The 21,693-nt window shown below is 46.9% G+C and overlaps 2 protein-coding genes across 3 annotated transcripts in view; both read left to right on the plus strand.

Moving 5' to 3' along the window:
- The window catches only part of DAAM1 (dishevelled associated activator of morphogenesis 1), a 186,405-nt gene extending 167,997 nt beyond the window's left edge, over positions 1-18,408 (plus strand). For both annotated transcript variants that reach the window (XM_081909810.1, XM_081909811.1), the window contains 9 exons: positions 587-671; positions 1,741-1,847; positions 2,557-2,645; positions 3,375-3,543; positions 4,937-5,044; positions 7,416-7,476; positions 9,497-9,628; positions 12,732-12,902; positions 13,739-18,408. In XM_081909810.1, the coding sequence (XP_081765936.1) occupies positions 587-671; positions 1,741-1,847; positions 2,557-2,645; positions 3,375-3,543; positions 4,937-5,044; positions 7,416-7,476; positions 9,497-9,628; positions 12,732-12,902; positions 13,739-13,948 (1,132 nt within the window). In that variant the 3' untranslated portion in view covers positions 13,949-18,408. The remainder of the gene's footprint in view (positions 1-586; positions 672-1,740; positions 1,848-2,556; positions 2,646-3,374; positions 3,544-4,936; positions 5,045-7,415; positions 7,477-9,496; positions 9,629-12,731; positions 12,903-13,738) is intronic.
- The window catches only part of JKAMP (JNK1/MAPK8 associated membrane protein), a 93,302-nt gene that overhangs the window by 46,480 nt on the left and 25,129 nt on the right, over positions 1-21,693 (plus strand). The window lies entirely within an intron of this gene.

Consider the following 21,693-nt stretch of genomic DNA (forward strand, 5'->3'; position numbering starts at 1 on the left):
TTGACAACCCAGTCAGATGGGCAGGGTACAAATAATAACATTTATTATTATTATTATTATTATTATTAACAACATCAGACAGGAGGGTGTTCCACAGGGTAGGTGCCACTACCGAGAAGGCCCTCTGCCTGGTTCCCTGTAACATCACTTTTCGCAGTGAGGGAACTGCCAGAAGGCCCTCGGAGCTGGACCTCAGTCTCTGGGCTGAACGACCACAATGAGGATTGGTCCAGGATTCCTCTCCTACATAACCAGAAATGCAGACTGTTTACATGTGTTTTAATCTGTTTTTAGCTTGCCAAACGTTCTGATATTTTAATTAATGTCTTAGTGTTTTAAACAGCTGTCTTCAGCTGTTTATAGTGGTATTTTTATTCTTTTTATAAATCGCTTTTGAAGGTTGGGTTTTGCAATCAGTCTGTATAAGTTGTATGCAACACATGAATAAAACCATAGCTGGCATGGACAGTTTGGGCGAACACCCTTCTTGCCTTCTGTATACAACTCCACGTATGAGACTGGGCTTTTTTTTAGATACTTGTCCGGTCTGCCTGCCTAACAAGGTGTCCCATTGTTGCTTTTCCAGGCTAAAATTGTCCAACGACGAAATCAAACGTGCCATCTTATCAATGGATGAACAAGAGGACCTGCCAAAAGATATGCTAGAACAGGTGAGGGCGCCTGGAGTCACGTAAAAGAGCCGTGGTTTTTAAAAATGAGAATATGTTTAACAAAACACTTGGAAATCTGGGCCCCACTTTTGTGGGTCTTATGTGCCTTTCCTCCTCTGTCAGTTGCTGCACAGCCATTATTCCATCCCTCTCACACAACCCCAACCACATTCTCTATCTTAATATATTTTTAAAAAAATCTAAATTCTACATATCCCTCCAATTACGTTTTTGGGAAGTTGGGCGAATCCTTGTAAATGTGCAAACACGTGGGGGTCTTTTTGTGTTTTTTAAAGTTACTCACTTCTAAAGTGCAGGTTGGGGGCAGTGCCGGATTTACATATAAGCTAAACAAGCTATAGCTTAGGCCCCCACTCTCTTGGGGCCCCCCAAAAAATTAAAGGAAAAAAATAAACTGGATGCACATTTCCAAAATATAAGATAAAAAACAAATAAAATAAAACCTACATACAGCAAGTGTGTTTTGTGTTGCGTAGGATCCTATGATGTAAATCATGGGCCCCGCCTGCTAGCCTGTTCCCTCAAATATCACTGGTTTGCTCATTTCTGTATATAGGGTGCCTACATTCTTCATGTGCAAATGGCTTTAGATACCTATTAGGTCCATAAATTACCATATAGCATGTATTCAATGCAAAAATAGAGTGGCAATTTGTTGTTGACAAAGGACAGCTGGACATATAAATGGCCCCAATACCTTCAGTAGCTTAGGGCCTCATCAAACCTAAATTTGGCCCTGGGTGGGGGCCTCCCCTTCAGGTTAAGTAGGAATGGCTCTCTTTGCAAACAGCCATTCCATAATTGGTTAACTGGGTACAGATGAGGGCAAGTCTCCTACAAGGTACCCACAGGATGATGGGAGTTGTAGTCCAAAACATCTGGAGGACACCAGATTGGCAAGGCCATGTTAGAGGACCTTGGGCCAGTTTCACAGCTGCCCTTTGTCCGTCCCACTGAAGGAAGATGCTGACCACACAGGAGAGGGGCGAGTGTGTTTTAAAGTGTTATCTCTCTCCCTAACCCCACCCCCCGACATCCCCTTTCTCAGCTTCTAAAATTCGTTCCGGAGAAAGCTGACATCGACCTGCTGGAGGAGCACAAGCACGAATTGGACCGAATGGCGAAGGCAGACAGGTTCCTCTTCGAAATGAGCAGGTGATTTTTGGCAGGAAAACACAGTTGCGCTCTGGGCTGAAAGCGCAGGCCGTGGCAGACCGCAGCCCCTTTTCAGGGTGGTTTGCAAAAACGTAATAGGCAATAAATGGAAAAAAATAACAATAATTATTGTGAATTGCAATCAGGAGTTGCCAAGATGGTTCCTGTGGGTGACATTACGGCCACTAGGACCTCATATGGCACCCATATAAGGTCCCAGAAAATGTCCCCTCAGAAATCCACAATGCACCAGGCACCGTTTGTTCTTCCTGCTCAGTTCCCATTTGCACTGGCTACGTGTAATACTAACATCCTCCCCCCATTTCAGGTAACCGAAGCTGCATAGGCTAACGCAGCAATAAGTGAAGTAAACATACAGGTGGTACCCGTTCCACCTTTGGAACTACCTGCAACTGGACTGGTCTCGTGCCTGACCACCTTGCACTTCTGGTTACCTTCCTTCAATGGGACTAGAGCCCTAGCTCTGTTCCTGTCTAAGTAAACAGTGTTGACCCTTGCAGCCTTTGGGAGTGGTTTCATGTCCTTTGAGGACAAACCCTGTACCTCCTGCAAGTCCTCAGGTTTCAAAACCAGTTTTGAGCTGCTAGCCACAGCTATATATATATAGCTCAATCCGAGACACAGCCCTTTCCCGCCAGATCTTTTACTAGTTGCCAACTCAAGGTTTGTTGTGTCTTGTCTCTTGCAGGATAAACCATTACCAGCAAAGGCTGCAGTCCTTGTATTTTAAAAAGAAGTTTGCTGAGCGAGTTGCTGAAGTTAAGCCTAAAGTGGAAGGTAAGTCTTGTGTTATAGGCGGGATGGGATGCTTTTTAAATCCTTGGGTGTTTCAGCTCGGATCTTCCTAAACAAAGCAAAAAAAATTCAACTTTTAAAAAAAAAATATATTTTCAACCAAATGATAGAGATGCAGGGATAAAGATCACATTACAGTACAATTACTGCTACCCTGCCCCCTGAACTCTCCTTCCTTCCACGAACATACAAAAGACTTCTACAGTATTTGAAGGATTAAGTTATTTTCTAATGGCAGTGCAGGAAGTCTTATTCCAACACTGTGCATACCACTTGCTCAAAGAAAAGTCTTCCTGCACAAAATATGGCAGGTGCCTGTTAGCAAAATATGGCAGCTGCCTGTTAGCAAAATATGGCAGGTGCCAGATAAAATTGAAGGTGTCTTCACTCCAGCAGGCCTTCCCAGCTAGATGAAAGGATCTGTGCCATGGGTGTCCATTTTGTTTTTTTAAATATCAGTCATTCATTCAATTCATATACCCCCATTTATCAAAAGATCCCAGGGTGGTGTACAACATTAAAAATACATTACAGAACATCAATTATAAAAAGCATAACAAAAACATAATGGAAAGCATACTGCATAGCTTCTGGTTGTGTTTTTAACTCTTTTCTGCTGTACACCTCCTAGGGGCGACTGTGTGGGATTCATAAATCAACGATAATGACGACGATAATAATATTACTGACAAAATCTTTTCCCCTTTGCAGCAATCCGCACCGCTTCCACAGAGACGTTCCAGAGCAAAAGCCTGAAGCAGCTGCTGGAGGTGGTTTTGGCCTTTGGGAACTACATGAACAAAGGCCAACGGGGAAATGCGTACGGGTTCAAAATCGCCAGCCTCAACAAGATTGCGGACACCAAATCCAGCATTGACAAGTAAGCCCAAGCTGCTTCTGCCTCGAGAGCGTGAGTCCAGTTGCTTTCTGTGAGAATGAGATGCAGGAAGAATCTCTTTTTGTGGGATTGTACTCAGTGCCCACAAGGGGACGCGGGTGGTGCTGTGGGTTAAACCACAGATCCTAGGACTTGCCGATCAGAAGGTTGGCAGTTCGAATCCCCGCGATGGAGTGAGCTCCCGTTGCTCGGTCCCTGCTCCTGCCAACCTAGCAGTTCGAAAGCACATCAAAGTGCAAGTAGATAAATAGGTACCACTCCGGCAGGAAGGTAAACGGCGTTTTTGTGCGCTGCTCTGGTTCGCCAGAAGCGGCTTAGTCATGCTGGCCACATGATCCAGAAGCTGTACGCCGGCTCCCTCGGCCAATAAAGCGAGATGAGCACCGCAACCCCAGAGTCGACCACGACTGGACCTAATGGTCAGGGGTCCCTTTACCTTTACCTTTACTAAGTGCCCACAAGGAACAGCTGCAGAAACATTTTTTGAGATTCAGCCCAGGTTTTTGTCGAAACCCTTCATGTCACCTAAACATTGCCTGCTTCTACCTTGCTGCCCTGTGTTCAGGACCTTTATCAGCTAAAGGGTTATCATAACGGAACGGTTGCTTTGCAAATGAATTCTCACCCCAACATTATTATGTCAGGCACCCTCATTCAAGGCCATGTGTCTGATGTCTGGAGCCCAGCTATTTAGCTGTTTATTAAGTTCATATCCTAAAAGAGTTCAGCATCTAAAAAGTTGTAAAACAATCAAATATCCTGATAGTGAATAATTTCAAGGGTGCCAGGGAAAATTATAAGGCATCTGAAGGCAGCAGTTTTTTTAATTTTTTATGTTTTATTAAGTTTTTTGAGATGGAAGAAACCTACTGGGCTATTAAGCTGCTCAGAGTGACTGGGGCTCAGGGGTATAAATAATAAAATTGTTGTTGTTAACATTCAGCCAGCAAATGCTTGGGGTAAACAGGAATGCTTTGGATTCCTCCTGAAAATTAATAAAAATACAACACACCATGGAGGACATTGCACAAATGGGGAGCCACCACCAAGAAGGCCATATCATGGATAAAACTGCGACTGCGCAGCACCCAGCAGTGGCACTGCTATTTGTTATGACTGCCTGTCTTGCTGTTGCACCTAGTAAAAGTCTGTTTCCCAGAAGACCTTTCTCTTGCCCCCCCCCCCGTTCCTGTACTGCGCAGGTGGCTTGCCCTGTGCGACGAGCCCCTTTTCACAGTAACTTTTCAGCATCCTGTTGCTTCCTCCAAAACAATTCTACCCTTCACAAATAGAGGCAATTTTTGCAGCTGAATACAGGAGCCACAAACCTTTGTTGCATCCATATATATCGATCACTGCCCTTCTTGTGTTGTAGGAATATTACCCTGCTGCATTATCTCATCACCATCGTAGAAAAGAAGTACCCCAAAGTCCTCAACCTGCACGAAGAACTGAAGGATGTCCCCCAGGCTGCCAAAGTAAAGTGAGTGTCGTACGATTGGGTTGATGCCTGGGAATCCAGGAGGCCAACAGTGTTCATGATTTTTAGCACGTTTCTATCGAGACCTGAGGGACGCGGGTGGTGCTGTGGGTTAAACCACAGAGCCTAGGACTTGCCGATCAGAAGGTCGGCGGTTCATATCCCCACGACGGGGTGAGCTCCCGTTGCTCGGTCCCAGCTCCTGTCAACCTAACAGTTCGAAAGCACGTCAAAGTGCAAGTAGATAAATAGGTACCACTCCGGCGGGAAGGTAAACGGCGTTTCCGTGCACTGCTCTGGTTCGCCAGAAGCGGCTTAGTCATGCTGGCCACATGGCCCGGAAGCTGTACGCTGGCTCCCTCGGCAACCCCAGAGTCGGCCACGACTGGACCTAATGGTCAGGGGTCCCTTTACCTTTACTATCGAGAGCTGAGCCCTAAGCAAAGCGAAATGAGGACATTGCTGGGAGGGTTCTCCCCAGGCTGAAGAGGGTTTGGATGAGGCCAAGGTGTCCCTCCACCCAGAAGGAGGGCCTGCTGATGGGGGAGCCCCACTGCACCCGCCCAAATAGAAGTGAACACCCAGCAGCAGCTGCCAGAAACCCCCCCCCAAAAAAAAAATCACTGGCTTTATTTAGCTGCAAGCCAGGGTGATTTAATTGTCAGCCAATTAGCGTGCACTCATGTTCAAGAAATCCGTGGTTGCAACGATGGGGTATTTGGTTTTTAAATCAGATACTTGCTCTCTCCCTCTCTCTCTCTCCCCTTTCTTCCTTGCTGGTTTTAATCAACACGCTTTGAGGGATTTCACCATTAATTGGTATGTGCAGGCAGCCTCGTAAAGGAGTTTGAAGTGAATTAAGGAGAAGCAAACAGGTCTTTATTGGGTTTATAGGGAGGCCCTGCAACAAGTGGAGCAGGAGAGCACAATGACTGACTCTAAAATAAACGCACCTGTAGTTTGCAGGAGTCAAAAGCCAGGCGCCAGTTTGTGAGCTTGATTGTTTGTGCAAAAGGTGAGCGGAGGCAGAAATGTCTGTCTGGGTCCAAGGCCTGCAGGCCTATTTCCTGCAATGCAGGAGATGTTCGGCGCCAGTCCTGCAGATTCAGAAATTCCACCCTGGGTTTAGTGGTGCAATGGGGATCCTGACACGCTCCTCGGCTTCAACATGTGTTACTCCATTTGATTCGAAACGTGGCGACCCAGTCTTGTGGCGTTTGGAGGGACATTCTGCTCACTCTGTTGTGGGGGGCCTGGACATTTCCTGATGCTGAGTCAGAATCTCCTTCCTTGCGACTTGAAGCCATGGGTTCGAGTCCTACCATCCAGAGCAGGACAAAACAAGTTTGTTCCCTCTTCCATTTGACAGCCCTTGAGATATTTGAAGATGGAGATCCTATCTCCTCTCAGTCTGCTCTTTTGCAGGCCGTGAATGTCATAACTCACAGGCTTGTCAATACGAAAATTTGAATTTTACATAATGCACATTGCTACGGCCACTTTATGGGACACGGGTGGCGCTGTGGGTTAAACCACAAAGCCTAGGACTTGCTGATCAGAAGGTCGGTGGTTCAAATCCCCGCAACGGGGTGAGCTCCCGTTGCTCAGTCCCTGCTCCTGCCAACCTAGCAGTTCAAAAGCACGTCAAGAGTGCAAGTAGATAAATAGGTACCGCTCCGGCGGGAAGGTAAACGGCGTTTCCGTGCGCTGCTCTGGTTCTCCAGAAGCGGCTTAGTCATGCTGGCCACATGACCCGGAAGCTGTACGCTGGCTCCCTTGGCCAATAAAGTGGGATGAGCACCGCAAGCCCAGAGTCGGCCACGACTGGTCAGGGGTCCCTTTACCTTTACCTATACGGCCACTTTGAATCTTAACACACATCGCCCGAAATTACTTATTTGTTTGCATGTCAGACAAATGCCTTCTCTAGCATCTTTTTGGCACCCATTGAAGATCTTATCCTTGTTTTTCGGCAATCCTCTTAAGTTATTAGTCCCAGTTTGCTTTTGCAATGTATTTGAAATTGGACAGATGAACAGATGAGGCAGGCAAACAGATGATCTTTTTGTTGATAAAGTTATGGTTACGTACGATCAATTAAAAAACAAGGCAGTCCCTTGGAAGCTTGAAGTCTAAAAGACAGGGCACAAAAGGAAAGAGGCATGCGGAGGGGAAAGGGGTGGGAGCCAAATTCCGGCACCAGTTTTTAGAGAAGATGCTGATGCAAAGTTTGCTACAGGTGAGAGCATAACCCAAAAGCAGGAGGAAATGCAAACTATGTATTTTATTTGTTGTTGTTTTTCAATGGGAGACATGCAGCCGGCTTTGGAGCTGTGTTTCTGGAAATGTAACTGGCTTCCTTTATTTCTGGCAGCATGACTGAGCTGGAGAAGGAAATTGGCACCTTGCGCAGTGGGCTGAGGGCTGTGGAGACAGTAAGTATTCTTCACCCACTTAATGGTCCCCCTGCTTTTTTTAAGCACCCGTCCTTAAGAGAGGAAGGAGGCGAAGGCGACTGGAGCTGCTTTTATTTCCCTTCCCAGAGGCCGTTCCCCTTCTCCTCCTTCCTGACCTGCAGCTCATTACTGCTCATTATGGTTTTATGGAACTCTTAAGGACCTGAGTCGCTTGCCTTTGTCTCTTTAATTATAAGCATTTTTTTTAAAAGGAAGTTTGTTTGGGGATAGGCACAGCTGGTGCAGATGTCACCTTCCTGCCAGTTTTTGCCAAACTGGTTCCCTGCATATGTTCTGGATCACAGCTTCCGTTTGAACCCCGGCCAGCTGTGCTGGAGAAGACCTGATACTGTGTACTTGGAAGTCTTCGCGTTTTTAGAAGAGTTTTTGCTGATGGGGCTTAATATTCTTAGACTCAGCCTGTCTGATCTTGTTATATGCTGCTGTGGTTGTGTTTGCTTTCGTGTGTGTATTATTATTATTATTATTATTATTACTATTACTATTAGTATTATTATTATAGTTTGTATGTTCATTTGCTACTGCTGTTTTTGTTCTTTGCTAAGCTATTCTTTCTTTTTTAAAGTATCTTTTACGTTATATTGATGTTTTTTTAAAAAAAACAACAATGTACAGTGGTACCTTGGGTTACATACGCTTCAGGTTACATACGCTTCAGGTTACACACTCCACTAAGCCAGAAATAGTGCTTCAGGTTAAGAACTTTGCTTCAGGATGAAAACAGAAATCGTGCTCCGGCAGCGAGGCAGCAGCAAGAGGCCCATTAGCTAAAGTGGTCCTTCAGGTTAAGAACAGTTTTGGGTTAAGAACAGACCTCCGGAACGAATTAAGTTCTTAACCCGAGGTACCACTGTAAATGTAAACTGATTTGATAAAGAAAAGTGGAATACAAATGAATGCGGGGGGGGGGGGGACTGTGGATAAGTGATAGGGTTGTAGGTTGCACACACAAATTTCCTCAAATTTAACCTGAGTCATTATAACTCACCAATCATCAGGAAGGTCTAAGAGCAGGCCGCAGCAATATAAAATATAGCGTTAAAAACAGTATAATTGTAGAGTTGAAAGGGACCCCAAGGGTCCTCTAGTCCAGTGTTTTTCAACCTTTTTTGGGCAAAGGCACACTTGTTTCATGAAAAAAATCACGAGGCACACCACCATTAGAAAATGTTAAAAAAATTAACTCTGTGCCTATATTGACTATATATAAAGTAATTCTCTTGAATAGGAATCAAATAAACACAAAGAAAGTATTTTATAATTACTTTATTATGAAATAGTAAGTAAACAGAAATATGAAAAATTATAAAATACTTTATTTTTAAATCTTTTGAATTTTTCAATTTTTCCCACGGCACACCAGGCAACATCTCGCAGCACACTGGTGTGCCGCGGAACAGTGGTTGAAAATGCTCTAGTCCACCCCCCTGAGATGTAGGAATCTCAGCTGAAGCATCCATGACAGCTGGCCACCCAACCTCTGCTTAAAAACCTCCAAGGATGGAGGGTGTGCCCAGCTGATACCTAACTGGGAGGGAGGATAATTCTTGGGTTGGATAGAGCCAAGGGTGACAGCTCAAGGTAGGATATCTGCTTGGCATGCAGAAAGTTCCATCCTGAGCATCTCCAGGTAGGGCTAGGGATGTTTCTGGCTCACTATAGGGCAGCTTTCTGTGTTCCTGTAATCCACACAATCATCCCTACGCCCATGTGGTTGCAGTATTCAACACATGTACTGTAAACGCATGAAATAGTGCTGCATAGTAGCAGCTCTCTCATGCTGGGTGAGCATGGGTTGAGCATTGGGTTTCTGCCGTTCAGGTCCTTGTGGATCCCAGCCAACACCTGGGTGGATGACTGCCATGGTTCCTCTCCTTGAGCTCCCAATAACCAAAATTTCCCTCTCTCTCTCTCTCTCTCTCTCTCTCTCTCTCTCTCTCTCTCTCTCTCTCTCTCTCTTTTTCTCCTGTCTCCAAAGGAACTGGCGTACCAGAAAACTCAGCCTTCCCACCCAGAAGACAAGTTTGTTTCCGTCGTCAGCCAGTTCATCACGCTGGCCAGCTTTAGCTTCTCGGATGTGGAAGATCTCCTGGCAGAAGCCAAAGAACTGGTAAGAAAGTGAAACCTCCGGAGACCCCTGGCGCTCCAAACCTCTCTGCTTTGTAGGGATAGGGTCCTCACCCTCAGTTCCAGGAGATAGAAGACCCTCACCAAAGGCACTTGCCAACATGGGCAGAGCTACAGGTGCGTCAGTCCAAACAAGCCAAGGTCAAGCACAGAGAATCAGTCTAAGTCCAAAATGTGACCCGGAAGCGAAGTCATGAAACAATCCAAGTCTGGGACCAGCCGCAAAGAGGAGTAACTAGAATGAGGAGCAACTGGAAGGCTCAAGGAGGCCTTATATTATCTGGCTTACCAGATTTCTTTTCTTCTTCTTCTTTGGCGATCCCTCGTAGCCGAGTAAGATTGTCTTCCATAAACACGGTTTTAACTATGAGTCCATAAGTGACTGTGGAGGCCAATTCTGGAACCACACGTCCTTCCACAGTGGGGACATTGGTTTCCAGGCGGGTGTGATCATGGTGTGGATTTGCCAAGCGTGCCTTCCTCCTAGCACGTTTCTCCCTTGCGTCCTGAGTTTGAACGTCTTCTTTTTTCTTCAAATAAAGTTTTTTTATTGATACAACAAGAAAAAAAAACCACAAATACCAAATTACACACAAGGATAACCATAGACACATAATTTTCTTAGCAAACAATAAAACATCTATTGGTCTTAACACTAAAGACCCAACCTCCCGTCTATTCCGTATTTCAAATTCATATTACTTATTGCCAATACACACTTTTATCATATTTAAACTTATTCTTAATAAATCTAATTTCTTATATCTACCTTGCAACTATTACTGAAGTTCCTCGAATACTGCAACAGAATTTAAACTACTATATTTATTTTTCAGATATTCTTTGAAAACCTCCCATTTTGAAACAAATTCCTGTTTTGATTTATTCTTTATTTTTTTCTGATAAACCATCTAATTCGAGCGTCTTCAAAGCCCATGACACCTTCGGTAAAGGCTTTTTTCCAATTGCAGCGCTCACAGGCCAGTGTTTCCCAGTTGTCAGTGTTTATACTACATTTTTTTTAGCAAGAACCATGCCACTACTCTGCGTCCATAGATTCATGTTATGTTGCTACATGTCAGCCTGAGTGTTTAGGTGCTGGCCTTCTTGAGGACGGTTTTCATCTCCTCCTCTGACTGTTCCAAGGCTTCTTAAGCAGGACTTGGGGATCCTCAGCGCTGGTTCCAGGAGACTCTGCCTGCTCATTTGCCCCAAGGTCCTCGGCTTGTGGAGTGTCTGGTTCATCCTCCAAGGACACAGTGCCTGTCACCAACTCAGGGCTAGGCATGGCAGTCTGTGGTTTGGGTCACGATTGCATATTCCCATTTTACAGCTGGATAACTGAGACTGAGGGAATGTGGCTTGCCCGAGGCAACCATTGAATGGCTGACTAAACCGGAACCTTGAACTCCCAAGTTCCGTCGCAGACCTACAATTCCCAGAGTGGTTTAACAACCAATCCCTCTTCACAGGGAACTCTGTGAACTGTAGCTGTGTGACAGGGAAAGGGGTCTCTTAGCAACTCTCGGCACCCTTAACAAACCACAGTTCCCAGAATTCATTTTTTGGATGTCCACAACTAATTCTCTCATTCTTTTCTTAAAACCATCTAAAGCCAGTGACCCTAAAGGACCACCAAGAAGCCCCTTTGTGTTTCTTTATTTTACAAACCCTTGACATTGCTACACACGCCTTGCATCAGCGTTTGGCTTGCAAATTTTATCTGCTTTGCACACACACTTCTGTAGATAGCACAAACTTCGTTCTTTTGGATGGGCAAAGTTTCGCTTTTGAAAAAGAGGGAGGGTTGGGGGGGGAAACACCTCCTTTCCAAAAGCTTCAATAGCACATTTGGTTCTAATGCTGAAGCATGTGGCAACGATAAATACGAGCACAAACCTTCAAAGAGAAGTTGAAAATGCGAGTTTGCCCCTCTCCCTGTGCCTTCGAGTTTTATTATCTCCTCTGCTGCAGTGTTGTGCCCCGTTGGTTTTATTGCTCCTGAGTTAATAATACTAATAATGAAAAAAAGAGGAGGTAGGGGATAAAGGGCATTAATTGAAAGCAGAGGTGTGACTTCCTTGATGTCTTCAGAATGGCAGAAGCTGTTCCGACAGGGGAGGCAGAACAGACCTTTGGAAAGGGAGGTTTGGTGAGGCCTGGGGTCTAACTCTAGCCACCAGGATTCGGATTTTGGGGGCAAGGAATGGTGTAATGCGGCAAAGCAGAGCAAGGCCTTGGCTTGTACTCTCCAGATATGTAAGGGATTAAGGACTTGCATCATGAGCTGAACTGGCCAAAGTCTGACCTAACACTGGTTGTTTGGGACCTGGTGAAATTAGGAAACAAATGTGTTTCGATTTCGGAATTATTTGTATTGCATTGCATTGCACCCTGCCCATCTGACTGGGTTACCCCAGCCATATACATTCTTGACATCTGATAGGAGGGCATTTCATAGGGCGGGTGCCACCACTGAGAAGGCCCCTCTGACTGATCACTGTAACCTCACTTCTCGCAGGGAGGGAACTGCGAGAAGGCCCTCAGAGCTGGACCTCAGTGTCCGGGCTGAACGACGGGGGTGGAGGCGCTCCTTCAGTTATACTGGGCCAAGGCCGTTTAGGGCTTTAAAGGTCAACATCAGCACTTTGAATTGTGCTTGAATGTACGGAGAGCCAATGTAGGTCTTTCAGGACCGGTGTTACATGGTTCCAGCAGCCTCTCCCAGTCACCTGCCTAGATTAGTTGTAGTTTCCAAATAGTTTTTGCTTCCTTCTTTAGTTATTATAATTTTACACACACACCCCAAATTTCCCTCCAAGGAGCTAAAGTCAGCTTGTGTGATTCTTCACAACTTCACACACACACACACACACCTCAACACAACAACCCTGTGATCCAGGTTAGGCTGAGGGAAGATGATGGGGTTGAGGTCACTCAGTGATCAAAACAGGTTGATGCATGCAGAGAAAATCTCCTTCCTGAATCAGTGACTGATTTAGACCAAAGAGGCTCTCTTTGAGAAGGGTTGCTTTGGGCCAATAAGTCCCCACAAAGAAAACAAAATGCATATTTTCTTTCTCTAGTTTGCCAAGGCAGTGAAGCATTTTGGGGAAGACGCTGGCAAAACGCAACCGGACGAGTTCTTCGGGATCTTTGACCAGTTCCTGCAGGCTGTGACCGAAGCCAAACAGGAGAATGAAAACATGAGGAAGAGGAAGGAGGAAGAGGAGCGACGGGCGCGCATGGAAGCCCAGGTGGGGATAATCATGTAGGGTGGGGGTCCCTCGCATGTCCTTGGTAGCCCATAGCTGAAGGGGGGAGCCCAGGTAGCTCAATGCACCCATGGTTTTGACTCCATTTCAGACAGCTGCTTCGCAAACGACGCAAGCTATGCAAGTCAAGCTGTCAGTGCATCTAGTTGTTGGGGTGTTAAGTTGCCATACGTCTGTCTTGGGATATGAGGGGTAGAGGTAGAGAAATTGCAAGAAAAATTGTGTGCAAAAATGAAAACCAATAAAAATTATTGGGGGAATGCATAGGTAAAGGTGAAGGGACCCCTGACCGTTAGGTCCAGTTGTGACCGACTCTAGGGTTGCGGCGCTCATTTTGCTTTATTGGCCGAGGGAGCTGGTGTACAGCTTCCAGGTCATGTGGCCAGCATGACTAAGCTGCTTCTGGCAAACCAGAGCAGCGCATGGAAACGCCGTTTACCTTCCCACTGGAGTGATACCTATTTCTCTACTTGCACTTTGACGTGTTTTTGAACTGCTAGGTTGGCAGGAGCTGCGACAGAGCAATAGGAGCTCACCCCGTTGCGGAGATTTGAACCGCCGACCTTCTGATTGGCAAGTCCTCGGTTCTGTGGTTTAACCCACAGCGCCACCCGCGTCCCATGGGGAATGCATACATTAACACAAATGCACATGGACAAATTTCATGTGGGCTTAAAAATATATCAGAAGGTGATGCAGAAACAGGGAATCTGTCGGTTTCGGTTTATCGATTTCCCAGTGTTTTAAGTTACAGCGTGTTGCTCGTAGGATGTGTCAAATCCCTGCCCGTTAACCCTTCCTTTTCCCCTTCCCATTAGCTCAAAGAGCAGCGAGAGAGGGAGCGCAAGGCGAGGAAGGCGAAAGAAAACAGCGAGGAGGGCGGAGAGTTCGACGACCTCGTCTCGGCCTTGCGGTCCGGCGAAGTCTTTGACAAAGACCTGTCCAAACTCAAGCGCAATCGCAAGCGTATCACCAACCAGCTGGCGGATGGCAGCCGCGAGAGGCCGGTCACGAAACTCAACTTCTGAGCGCGCGTGTATATATATACATATATATATGTATATATATATTTCAGAAGAAAACTCTAAACCAACCAACAATCGTCTTGGAGGACCCCAGGTCTTTTTACCTTCTGCCTTGCCAGCCTATCAGTGGCGCTCGCTCCCTCATCTCGTCCTGCCTGTGCATGAATGTTTTCAATGGGAGCATGAGCGCAGGTGCGCTGCGCCCAAAGAGTCTGGTGGTGCGGCTGGGATTCAGAATTGTGTGCATGCGCGAGCGCGGGCGTCAACATGCACAGGCACCGCTGCCTGGATGAGTTCTCCCTTTTCTATCAGTGGTAGGAGGCGTGGGGGGCCAGCGTCGTCGCAAAAAGTAGCTTTCATGCTGTCTAAGCACAAGTGTCGGTGATCGAGAGAGAAAGAGGGGGGGGGAGGCGAAAACATCCCCCCCCCCAAAACCACGGAAATGAGAGAGGCTGGTGGGCGATACCACTTGGGTCCGTTCTGGGGGGTCCTTTTATTTTGGGGTGGGGGGAAACAGCTTGGAGTTAAGAGGGGGAAAGAAGTGCTGCTATTGTGCTACGTTAGCGCAAGGGCGTTTTGACATGGACAGGCCAGCCTCGGAAACCTGTTGCCTTTGAGGCTACAGGTGGCGGGAGACGTCCGTTAAAAACTGCTCTTGTTCAGTCTGAACGTAGCATTGCTGGGGGAAAGCCGAGATTATTATTATTTGTTTCTGCTTTCACTCAGAACTTGAACATCCCTTGTGGCCGTTGTGCCAGCTCCTTTGTGTTCCGTAACCCCCATTTTTTTTGGGGGGTGCAGTTGTGCTTCTGTTCCTTTTGAACGAGATGCACCTCTCTCTTTGGGAGCCTTCAGGGAACCAGCTAAAGGCAACCCAAAGGATTTTCTCATTGCTGTAACGACACCGATGTAGAATTCACTCGTGTGTGGGGTTTTTTTTGCCTGAGACCAGTTGGTGGGGTGGGGATTTGGGGGAGGGGGCTGGGTCTCTTCTTAACTTTTCGTTTTAACGGAAGAAAGCGTCTGTGTATTCATTATCGTCCGTTTCCCATTCCCCGTCCCGACAGGACAAACTGTATTCTCTGTAAAGGTCGCTCAGAATTGGCTCCGTTCAGGCCAGTTTCTCTGTAATGCACCCAGCCGATGCAGGAGATAACTCCAGGAGCACCTTGGGCGTAATGTGCAAACTTTGGCCCCGATCCAGAAGAGCCTTTCCTGTGCATGGCAAAGGTTGGCTAATGAACTCTCGAGTATTCATAGCTGGGCTTTCCATTATGCAGCCTGCCCCCCTTCTCCTTTCCCCATCAGACAGACTGCCCTCTGTTTACAGAGGCTGCCTCTGTTTACAGATCTGTGCCAGAATGATGAGCATGGATCTTGGAAGGGCAACCATGCTTGCTGGGGGCGTTGCTCCAGGGTTTCCCTTTCCCTCGAAAGAGGTTAGTAGGGAGTTTCTGCAAAGAAGGGGTCTGGGAGATGTTAGGGACCTAATGCATAGAGCAAGGGTGGCAGGAAAAAGGCCGCAAAAATTCTTGTTTCTTGCAAACGGGCTTTGCTGTTCATAGTGTTTTTCTCCTTGCAGATTTGTAAGAAATTTGTCAAGTTGTCAATCCGAAATCTCCTTAAACCCAGATTGCTCAGGGAGTAATTAATAATTTAAAAAACGAAACAGTAATGCAAAATATTAAAAAAATTGGAAAAGTTTTAAAAAAAAAGCCAATCTTATAGCGTGGCTTGATATCCTTAAATTATAGAGAATATAGAGGACTGTTACTTTCTTTCTTTTTTGCTTTTATTTATTTGCGGGTTTTTCCTCTTAAGTGATTTTTATACCATCCACATCGTGATCCAAAACCGAACGGGGATTTTTGTGTGTTGTTGATGTTGCCGTTGTTGTTGTTGTTTTCACTTCTTTCCTGTGGAGGTTTTGAGTTGTTGTTTTTTCTGTTGCACTAGGTAGCTCTTTGAAATAGGTTTTTAATTGATTTGTTTTGCTTTGCTATTGTAAAGGATGTTAACTGGAGGGGGGCCGGGGGGGGGCCGTTCTCTGCCCCGCCCCTTCCCCCGGTTGTGTACTGTACAGCAAATGTGCGGATTTATATAGAAACGAGTTTGTACAAAATGCAGTTCCTGTTGCCCAGGATCCCAAATCCCGATGCAACACGAAAGCTGTGAAGATCACACCAGTGAGAGCTGTGAAAGAGCTCTCTGTGTGTGCGTGAGTATAAGGGTGATCCCTTGCCTCTTTCCCCCTTGTTCTTACGATTTAGTTTTTCTTCATCGCAACTTTTTCGAAGGACCCACGTGTACTGATGGCTCTTCAAGTAGCTTGTCAACGGTAAGAATGCATACGCCGCCCGATACTCTGGAGTTCTGCGGAGTGCAAGGCGTGCGAAGGCAGCACTTTGCTCGAAAAGTAAAATAAAAACCAAGTTGTTCATTACTGTTACTTAAACTAAAGTGCCTCTATTTTATATATATTTTTATTTGTAGCTGGGAGGAAATTTGGTCGGATATGGTATTGTTAGGGAGTTGACTTTCAAAATGGAGGGTGGGAGAGAGTTCAGACTGGTCAAAAGGTTGCGTTAAAATGATTTGAGATTGGTGGAGGGGAAGAAGAGAAAAACAATGCAGCGTGCTTTGGAATAGGGAAGCGCAGAAAGGGTGCCGTCGGTCACGAGGTTCAGTCTGGTCAAGGGATCTGCCCTGCAGCCTAACAGATTTAGAGGGGCATCTAAAAATTCATCAGGTTCTTGATCTGCAGGATAAGTCCTGGGGAAAGGAAGGTGCCTTTTTTTCAGTGACGTAGCCGGGGTTGCCAGTGCCCAGGGCCACAGGAAGGGGTGGGAGGGCAGGAAAAGGAAGGAGTGCGCTTGCGCATTCGACTGCCCAATGGCATGTGGGTCACCTAGCCACAGAGATAAGAAAAGAAGAGTTGTTCCATTATCTGGAGAGGTCACTTCCTGGTTTTCATGAAGAAGCCGAGCCCTGTGACAAAAGCACACAGTTGTATTGAGGCAGCACCGGGTGTTGAAATTTTGCACCTGGAGCAACCGCCCCTGTGGGGGCTCCCCACGCTATGCCACTGTTGTTGTTTTTTTAACCTCTAGGACAAAGTGATATTTCAGTGGAGGAAGCAGGTTGTGTGGAACACCTTTCAGCAACAGCTGTGTGTCCTAGCACAGACCACCATGATGGACTTGAGACATCCTGCAGTTGTTTGTTGCATTCTGGGAATCAAGACCCCCAATCTACTATTTCTGATTCTCCTAGTGGGCTCATCCATAAGTGCATCAAATGCTGGAAAACCCAGCATTCCCCACTTCTGCCACGGGGGAGGGGGCGCTTTGTGCAGTCTGCAACTGTGCCCCCCGCCTACATACTGCAAAACGGCTTCCTGTAGCTGAACCTCAAACTTCTGGTTGGAATAAGAATTGCCTCGTGCAAGCATTCTTTGGGAGGGAGTTCAGTTGGGTCCGGCTCAATCGAAAGGAAAGTGCAAGGAAGCAATTTTGCCAAGTGCCTCCACCATCACACAAGCCGTTTCGCCGTCCCACGGGAAGCGAGGTCATTGGGGATGTGGCCGCAGGAATGGGGCATGCAAAGTGACTGTTGCGTCCCGAGCCTGTTCAGTCCAGTTGAGGACAAAGTCGGTGCCCCAAAGGAAGCTGTGTCAATCTTGACCTTGGTTTTGAAAGCTCGCCCATAGTGGTCGCAGCTGCTAGCACCACGTTCCTATTTAGGCTCAGAGTAGACCTGGGCTCGGTAGTTGAATCCATCATGACCCGTTGCAAAGTTGGGACTGTGAAGTCCTCTGGCATTTATTGCATTAAAAGCCACCCTTTCAGCTGGATCTTGACGGACTCTTGTCTGCGCTGTACAAAACTTTGAAAGGTGAGTTTGTGTCTGTTACGCAGCCTGGGTTGCTGGATCTTCCGGGATTTCCAGGGATCCACGCTGAACTGATTGCAGATCGGGGGAAGCAAGGGCACCGGTGGGAAATCTTTCCTTGTGCTTCCAAAACCATTCTTGCTTTGCAACAAGCCTTGCTTGTTGGGCTACACTTGCCATTTCTTCTCGAGTTCTCATTTCCTAAACCATCTGCGTGCGGATGAAAATTCCATGTGCCATTTGTTACATGTAGACTGGTGCTGGTGGACGTAGCCACTCTTGTGTTCTTGTTTTTCGTTTTATTTCCTCTCTGTGTCTCTCTCCTGGGTGTGTCATTCTAAAGATATTTTTTTTTCCAATTCATGCCAAAAAAAGAAAAGAGACAAAAAAGTGATAGTTTGTAAACTGAAGTATACTAATGTAGCTTAGTGGTAGCAAACCGTTTAGTGATTCCTAGGTGCAAGGATGTTTTTTAGCTAGCAGGAAATGCTGTGTATGTTATGAGACTGTACATTTTTCTTAAAAAAAAACAGAAGAAGACGGCAATATGCAATAAAGAGTGTACATAACAATATGTGCGTGGAGGCTTAATTCTGGAGTGTATGGTTAAAATTTATAATTGTTGTTGTTTAGTCGTTTAGTCGTGTCTGACACTTCGTGACCCCATGAACGAGAGCACACCAGGCACTCCTGTCTTCCACTGCCTTCCGCAGTTTGGTCAAACTTGGGGAATAGATGTTGTTGAACTACAACTCCCAATAGCCCCAGGTAGCCTGGCCAATGGACAGGGGTCATGGGAACATCTGGAGGGCCACAAGCTCTGCCCCTCCCATTCTAGGGAAGAGCGTGTCTGAGAAATTTCCCAGTGGTCAGTGAGAAGTAGGGAGATAAGGCATAATCCCATGACTGATCTGGTGTGGAAAGAAGCATTGGGGACCATTTAGTCCAAGTGTCATGGAATGGACACAGGAATGGTGGGAGGAACCAGCTGGGGAACTCCCAAGGGAAGAAGGTTCAGAGCCAGGGAAGTAGTGGTGGGACAATGATGAGTGGTCAGAGGGAGAAGAGAGAGAAGACTGGGAAGGGGAGGTGTCAGAAGCTGAAGAGGTAACAGGCCTTAGTGAGCTGGGAGAGTATGTGACAGAGGGTGGTACGGAAGCAGAGGCTAGAAAGGAGAGTGGCCAAGAGGCAGAGATGAGGCAGGCTGGTGAAGAGGCACGAGTGTCTCCCCCTCCTGCTGCAACAAGCTCCCTTCCTCCGACTCCCAGATCCAGAAGAGGCATGAAAAGAGCGGAGGATAAGTTAACTTCATGCAGGTGCAGTCTCAGATTGCGTGGGGAAAGCCTTGAGGAGGAGAGGACTTGGACAGTTGTGGGAAGGCAGGGACCTTCAGTCTCTACAGCTGCTTCATAGGGGTAAGACCTACGGAAGAATGGTTGTTCTCATGAGGATGCCACTCCTATGCAGGCCCTGCTTCTTCTAAAAGAGAGTTAACTCCACTTCATTTGATTTACTGCTGGCCCATTCCCGACACGTCTTCAGTGCACGTGTGTGAGCATCCTTCCCTTAGAAAGGTAAAATGCTTGTGGATGCTCATCTGTCATGGATGCTTTGGTTGAGATTCCTGCATATCAGGGCTTTGGACTAGCTCACCCTCAGAGTCCCTTCCAACTCTATGATTGCCAGTCCCACGATGGGTCACACACACACACACACGCACAAATATAAACAGGTGAACTAACAATCATAACTACCGTCCAACCCAATCTGGATCCATCTGCCCAGCATCTAAGCTGAGTCATCCAACATTATGCTGAGTAAACTAGCAGCCCACAAATGGCTGGGCAAATTGGTACACCGCGAGTCACCACTGAAAAGAAAATGTGTTGCCTCTCAGCCATACCTTAAGGGCGTTCCACAAACGATGCCACCCGCCACCAAGTATTTTACACAGCGATCACCATAGTGTGGAAAAAATAAGTGAGGATGTAAAGTGTGAGTTGCCAACCTTTGAGGAACCAACGGGCAAAGTTGGAGGATTGCGAAAGTACTATGTCTGCCAGTCATGAAAGGGCAGGAGGGCCTCCATGTTGGAGAGACTGTGTCAGTGCAAACAGAAATAAGATGGAACAGCAAACAGTCTCTCACGCACTGTGAAATTACGAGGGGATTGTTACATGATGTCAGGGAGTGTGCTGAGGAGGGCTGAACTGAGGAGGAATGGTGGGAGCCTCCGCCTGATCCTGATTTTTCCCAGGAGCAGGAGGACAGCATAGATTTGGAACAGTGGTTTGCAGAGGGGCATAGTTCAGAAGGCAGAAGCTGGGAAATACTGGATGGGGAACAGCCAGCAGAAGAAACACTGGAAGAGAGAGAGTTAAAAGTTTCACAATCTCTGGATAGCATTCACCCCCCTTCTCCAAAGTCACAGAGAGCTCAGAAAGTCTCAGAACAGAAAGCGCAGAAGCTCAGATTACAAGACGTAGGAGTGACGCAGATTAATAGGGACGGGGGGGGGATGCGAGCCTTAAGTGGGAGCACCGCCGTTCTGGGTTGACGCTTATTTTGCCCTTCGCTGTGTTTATTAAAGAAACCAACTGGTAAGAATTCCTTTCATTTGATCTGCTCATTTACAGCCACGGGGGAGCAAATCGATTCCCCAAAGCCTGACACCTGAGACCTTTTCACAGATGCCACAGGAGGTGTTGGCGGAGCCACTGGTGCCCACAGATGCCATGTTGGCAACCCCTGCAAAATCTGAATGTGCGGCTTGCATTCTTAACCACTTGTGCTTGTGTGTGGCCACGTCAGGAGGGCTCAACAAAATGGTGCATCCAGACCCAGAGGCTCAGCTGCTGCTGAAGATGAATTGCCCATGAAAGAGAACCTGTGTGAAACTGCCCTGCACGTTTCAGGACAGCCACAGATGGTTTCAGGCAGGCGAAACCTGCCTACGATGGGAGCTTTCTAAAGTACTCCTGGAAAGCTTGCAACTGGCTTAGGTGACGTCTTCTCCCAGCTGCAGCCTGATCAGATTTTTATGTCTTCCGCCGGAAGCTGTTTAGTCCTTGCATTGTAACGCTAACCAGTTTAAGATGTCTTCTTTATTTTCCCTTCCGCCCCTCTGTGACCCTGCACACAGTCGCACTGCGAGGGCTGCTAATTTGATTCAGCCCCTGGATCGTCTCACGGGACCCTATATTTCGGGGGGGGGGGGCAGTGATGTTGCTGGTTTGCAGGACGCGTGATCCCTGCACAAACTGCGTTGCAAGAGCCAGCTGGGCTGGCTTATTTTGCAGGTCAGTTGGCAACCTTCTCCCACGCTTTGGGGCTGCATTTCACTCTGGAGTCCATGTCAATGAGCCAGGAACAATTTCCTCCTCGTTTTGAGTGTGCACATGCAGGCACATCAAACGACTCAATACCTGGGAACACAGGAAACCTCCGTGCCCTGCCATTGGTCCAGGTAACTCACTCTTGTTTGCTGCAGGGCAACTGGATCTGCTTGGAGAGAAAGATCTTCCTCTCACTTGCCCTATGGGACAAATTTGACAGGTGGGCAGAGCAATCCATCTATCAGCTACGGTGGCATTAGAAGCCATTGGGCTTGCGAACGGGTTTTTTCCCCTCTTTGGCTTTGCAAGCAGCCACGATCTGATCTGTATGGCCATAAATTCATCATACGCAGCCCCTGCCAATTCTGCATCCCCAAGGCCCTTCCAGGAGAATGATTGTGTTTCTCCCAAGCGCAGACTCAGAAGGAGGTTACATTAAAATAGGAGAGGATTTCCTCCACAACTTCCTTTAATTTCTCGGGAGAATCCTCCGTGTTGGTTGCAGAGCTTGGGAAGATTTCT

The sequence above is a fragment of the Podarcis melisellensis genome, assembly GCF_964234715.1.
Source record: "Podarcis melisellensis genome assembly, chromosome: 1".
Taxonomy (NCBI): Eukaryota; Metazoa; Chordata; class Lepidosauria; order Squamata; family Lacertidae; genus Podarcis; species Podarcis melisellensis.